We start from the raw sequence: 4,622 nt of genomic DNA, 5'->3' as shown, positions 1-4,622 counted from the left end.
TAGCAGCATGGTCTTGTTAGCAATGTGATCCTATTAGCAGCATGGTCCTGTTAGCTTTGTGGCCCTGATAGCAAATGGTCCTATTAGCAGCATGGTCCTGTTAGCAATGTGATCCTGTTAGCAATGTGGTCCTATTAGTAGCATGGTCCTGTTAGCAATGTGACCCTGTTAGCAATGTGGTCCTGTTAGCGATGTGGTCCCATTAGCATCATGGTCCTGTTAGCAATGTGGCCATGTTAGCAATGTGGTCCTATTAGCAGCATGGTCCTGTTAGCAATGTGGTCCTGTTAGCAGCATGATCCTGTTAGCAATGTGGCCCTGTTAGTAGCACGGTCCTGTTAGCAATGTGGTCCTATTAGCAGTGTGGTCCTGTTAACAATGTGGCCGTGTTAGCAGCATGATGATAGTAACAACCGCAGCAATGGATGATGACTGCACTCCAGAACTAATTCCGGCAGACAGAACATTCAAAAGTTCCCCATGGAACCGAACTGTTCCGTAGAGTTCGGTCCATGCAGTCAGATAGAGGATTATGAAGCCGGCCACCATGTCAGGCTGGAGCCTGAGCCCCAGGTGAGGAAGGGTCTGGAGAGTGGGGTTCTGGTGGAACGAACCGAGCTGCAGCTGGACCGTGTAGGTCTCAGTGAATTCCCGGTGGACTGGAGCGGCTCAGAGAGCGGTGGATTGTATTGAACCATCTTGCCAGACCTGTGCACCGTGCCACTCTCCGCTGCCCGTCTGATGAGGAAAGTGTCTTCTTGACATGATCCTCACAGTCAAAAGAAACTGGTTCTTTCATTCCAAGAGCTCATTTCTGATTCAGGTTTTGTTTATGGTTTCAAGTCTAGATCTCTAATATTAGCAAATGAACCAGCCCCACATTTCTTCTGTATTTATTTTCTTTACAAGAACTTGTGAGGAAATAAACCTCATTGTGCTCCTGAAAACATTTTTAGCCATTCTGTTTTTTACTCCTACTCTAGCTGAATGTTCTGGATGCACTTTGACGGCACTGCTCGCTGCATCAGCCTCAGTTCTTCATCATAGAGTCAAAAATAAACACTGTTGACCTATAAATGCTACTTTTTTCCATTTAGGTATTATTCTTGATTTTAAATTTTATTTTGACTTGATTTTTCTTTTTGTTTTACTTTTGTGAGTAACAGCTGAGGGTGGTCAGCTCTTGGTCTAAAGTGAAACTTGTCTGTGAAACAAATGGTTTATTTATTATAAGCACTAAAAGTTTGTGAAAGCAGAGAGAAAACTACATTTGTGGAGCTTTAATTTTGACATCTCACACCAGATGTGGATGAACATGTGTAAGCGACATTCAGGAATGGTCAGCTCGTGAGAGTCGTTCTCTTCCACTGTCACCAGTGTGCTGCTCAGGATGGGAGACTGCGATGAAGTGAAGGTTCGACTCAGTCTGCTTCCTCAGATAGACAACTTTTACTAATTATATGAGTTTTTGTACAGGGTCCTGACATGACAGTACTTATGCACTGGCTTTGTATAAATAAACTGAACTGAGCTGCCATGCAGTTACACAGAATATTTCAGGCACAACACTCCAATATTTGACTCCAGCAGTTTTACACTTCTAGTTTTACCTTTGTTCCCTTCCTGCCCACGCTTTACACATATTTACTGACATTTTGAACAAAATGCAGAGTTTTACTATGTGGCAAATGTCACAAACTCTGGCAGGCGGTGGGTTGGAAGGGTGCATGCATGGGTGGTGTGGACTGACTGGCACAAGTGGATGTATCCTGCCATGGTGGTTCAGTTCCCAGCCCCCTTCTAGCCTCGGGCTCAGGCTCTGGCCTGTTATGGCGGCCGGTTCTATGATCCTCCATCCAGCCTGCACAGACTGAACTCTATGGAACAGTTTGGTTCCGTGGGGAAACGTTAGATGTTCTCTGTCTGCTGGACCCGGTTCTGGAGGGCAGCTTCTGCAGTCCTTATTATCATCATGCTGCTAACAGAACCTCCTTGCTAACCGAGCCACACAGCTAACAGTACCATGGTACTAACAGGACCGTGTTGCTAAGAGAACCTCACTGCCAACAGAACCACTCTGCTAATAGGACCGTGCTGCAGAATTTCTTTTTCACTTTTGGTGCCTTGTTTTGAATTTTTGTTGCATGCTTTGTTATTTCTTGTTGTTTCTTGGCGAATCAAGATGGTTGTTCTTGTCCGGAGCAGTTCATTGCGTTCTTGACCTTGTGTTCATTTGCATATGGCAAATAAACCAAACCTTATGTTCATCTCAACTGGCTAAGATCAGTGATTGGCTGCTCAATCCACACTCCAAACTTCAGTCTTTGAACACGTTGCAGACAAATGGATGCTACCTGCAGCATCTCAGCTCTGCTGTTAGGAACTTTTTACTGTATAGAAACAGCATAAAGTTGTCTGGTGGGTGTCTATGAAAACAAATCAGAGGAAGAACATACGGATAAGTTAAATGTTAGAAGGAAATGTTTTCTGCAAAAGAATGACTTCTGCTGTTTGTAAAAACCGTGACTCTAAAAGCATCTTAGCCCTACATCCTGTAACCTGATCATAATTCTTTCTCTGGTACATGAAGTTTAATGAAAGGACAAGAGAAATCAGCCAGCTTCTTTTGGAGCTGAGCTCTCCTGATACAGTAACTGAAACGATGGCACAAAAAGCTGCTGAGACCTCAAGGCCTCAAACAGGTATTAGGACTTTTCCTCATCATGGTGCAGTTCTGCGATGTGCTGGGGATTACATGAACCAAGGTAGACCTGCGTCCAGGGGCTTGAACCCAGATGAAAACTGCTTGCAGTTTTTTAGTTGCATGTTGATCATCAATGGTGTTTCTGTGTGCTAGGGTCCATCTCTTCCTGTGACGCCTTCCTCAACGTCTTTCAGACCAAAGGGCTGAAAACCGAGGTCATCTGTCCCTGTGCCAGCTCTCCGGAGGCCCTGACTGTCGCCATCAGGAGGTAAACACTCTCAGAACTGCTTTGCAATGCAGACATCTTGCAAGCATGAGCAGGCACATGTAAGCACAGATATGCAGGCTGGAAACATGTTTAGGAGGTTTTTTTTATATATATATCAACGGTTTGTCCACAATGAATCTGCTGCAGCCAGTTAGTCAACAGCCAGCACATGCACATTTATACCAGTATACAGGTCCACCGGAGCTGCTGTGTATCATTGCTGTTTGTGTTGTTCATGGATTATCTGCAGGCCGGTGGAGGACAGCAGCCAGCCTCCGGGTCGTGGTGTTCTGTCTATGCAAGGTCTGAGCTACGGGGTTGTCCGAGTGGACACCGAGGAACGTCTGTCTGTGCTCACTGTGCAGGACGTGGGTACTATCACACCAGGAGGTAAATCTTTGTGTGTCACATGATGAACGTCTGTATCTAGCTGTTTTCATGGCTCTACTGTCAACGTTGTTGTTTGCAAGTTCAGAACTGTGATATGTTGATGTTGTTAAAAGTTTCTGTGTTTAAGGAAAAAGAATGATGTGGGAGTGAAACAGTATCATTCTAAAAGTATGGGATGATATACTTCTATCATCGCTGAATGTATTTTCTGTTCTAACATGAATGTGCTCCAGTACACAAAGCAACAACTATAAATACAGTTTAAGATATACAGTAGGTATGGAAGTACCTGGCCGGCCTGACTCACTGAGCACCTTTAAGAAGACTGTGAGCCAGACCTTCTCAACCATCGTCTGACCTAATAAATGCTCTACAGAATGAATGGGCAGAGATTTCCACAGAAACTACAATCCTGTGGAAAACCTTCCAAGAAGAGTGGAAGTTGTTACAGCTTCACAAAGGGGAACAACTCCATCTTCTCCATATTGATGTGGTTGTCAGGTGTGCTCAAATCCTGTTGTCTAGCCAGTGTCCATACATGTACAAAGACTGCATGTATACGAAACTGGTGCTTCAGGTGTATTACTACTGGCACTTCATATAAAGTCCCACAATGAAACTAAATCGACACTTAGATGTTGAAAATGGTCAGAATCAAGAATCCTGAGGAAAAGATTATTCTGTAACTAAAACTTGATGTGCAGCTGTCAGATTTCCTGCTGTGTGTACTCAAACAGTAAAAACCTTCTTCGTGGCTGGCAGTTGGATCACATCATGATTAAAAACTCTCTGGGACTACTTCTTCAGACGTTCAGCTTTTAACCCAGTTATTTGTAACCTGGTTTGTGTTGGACCCAGACGTAAGCAGATGGACTTACTAGGATTAGAACCAACTATTTTAAGCTTAAAGGATGTGAAGAAACACACCGAGCGGTCCACTTTTATACCCCTGGGTGTTCAGAGTGAACAATGTTCTGCTAGGAGGTTCCTATATTTCTGCTCTTTGCTTTATTTAAATAAGTTGTTCACACAGGTATGAACAAAAACGTGCATACATATTTCTCCAGTGCTGACTTCCATTCATGGGCTCCCAGTTTGTTGTGGAATTGATATAAAAATTTTATTCATGAACAATAAGTCCCTAAATGGACAGGACCCTGTGGGCCCCCAACAGCCCTCCAAGATCCCTTAGATCTAATGAGCATTTGCTTTGAGTTGTCCTGAGGTCCAGCCTGATCCACAGAGGTGATCAGGTCTTTA

The 4,622-nt window shown here is 44.0% G+C and overlaps 1 protein-coding gene across 1 annotated transcript in view; it reads left to right on the top strand.

Annotated features, from left to right (window-relative positions):
• The window catches only part of LOC119426809 (disco-interacting protein 2 homolog C), a 14,997-nt gene that overhangs the window by 256 nt on the left and 10,119 nt on the right, over positions 1–4,622 (top strand). The window contains exons 2-3 of the mRNA XM_037694390.1: positions 2,858–2,972; positions 3,223–3,362. Of these exons, the coding sequence (XP_037550318.1) occupies positions 3,269–3,362 (94 nt within the window). The 5' untranslated portion in view covers positions 2,858–2,972; positions 3,223–3,268. The remainder of the gene's footprint in view (positions 1–2,857; positions 2,973–3,222; positions 3,363–4,622) is intronic.

This window comes from Nematolebias whitei, chromosome 20 (assembly GCF_014905685.2).
Source record: "Nematolebias whitei isolate Nwh7 chromosome 20, NemWhi1, whole genome shotgun sequence".
Classification (NCBI taxonomy): domain Eukaryota; kingdom Metazoa; phylum Chordata; class Actinopteri; order Cyprinodontiformes; family Rivulidae; genus Nematolebias; species Nematolebias whitei.
This window is presented reverse-complemented; position numbering and strand designations above follow the sequence as displayed.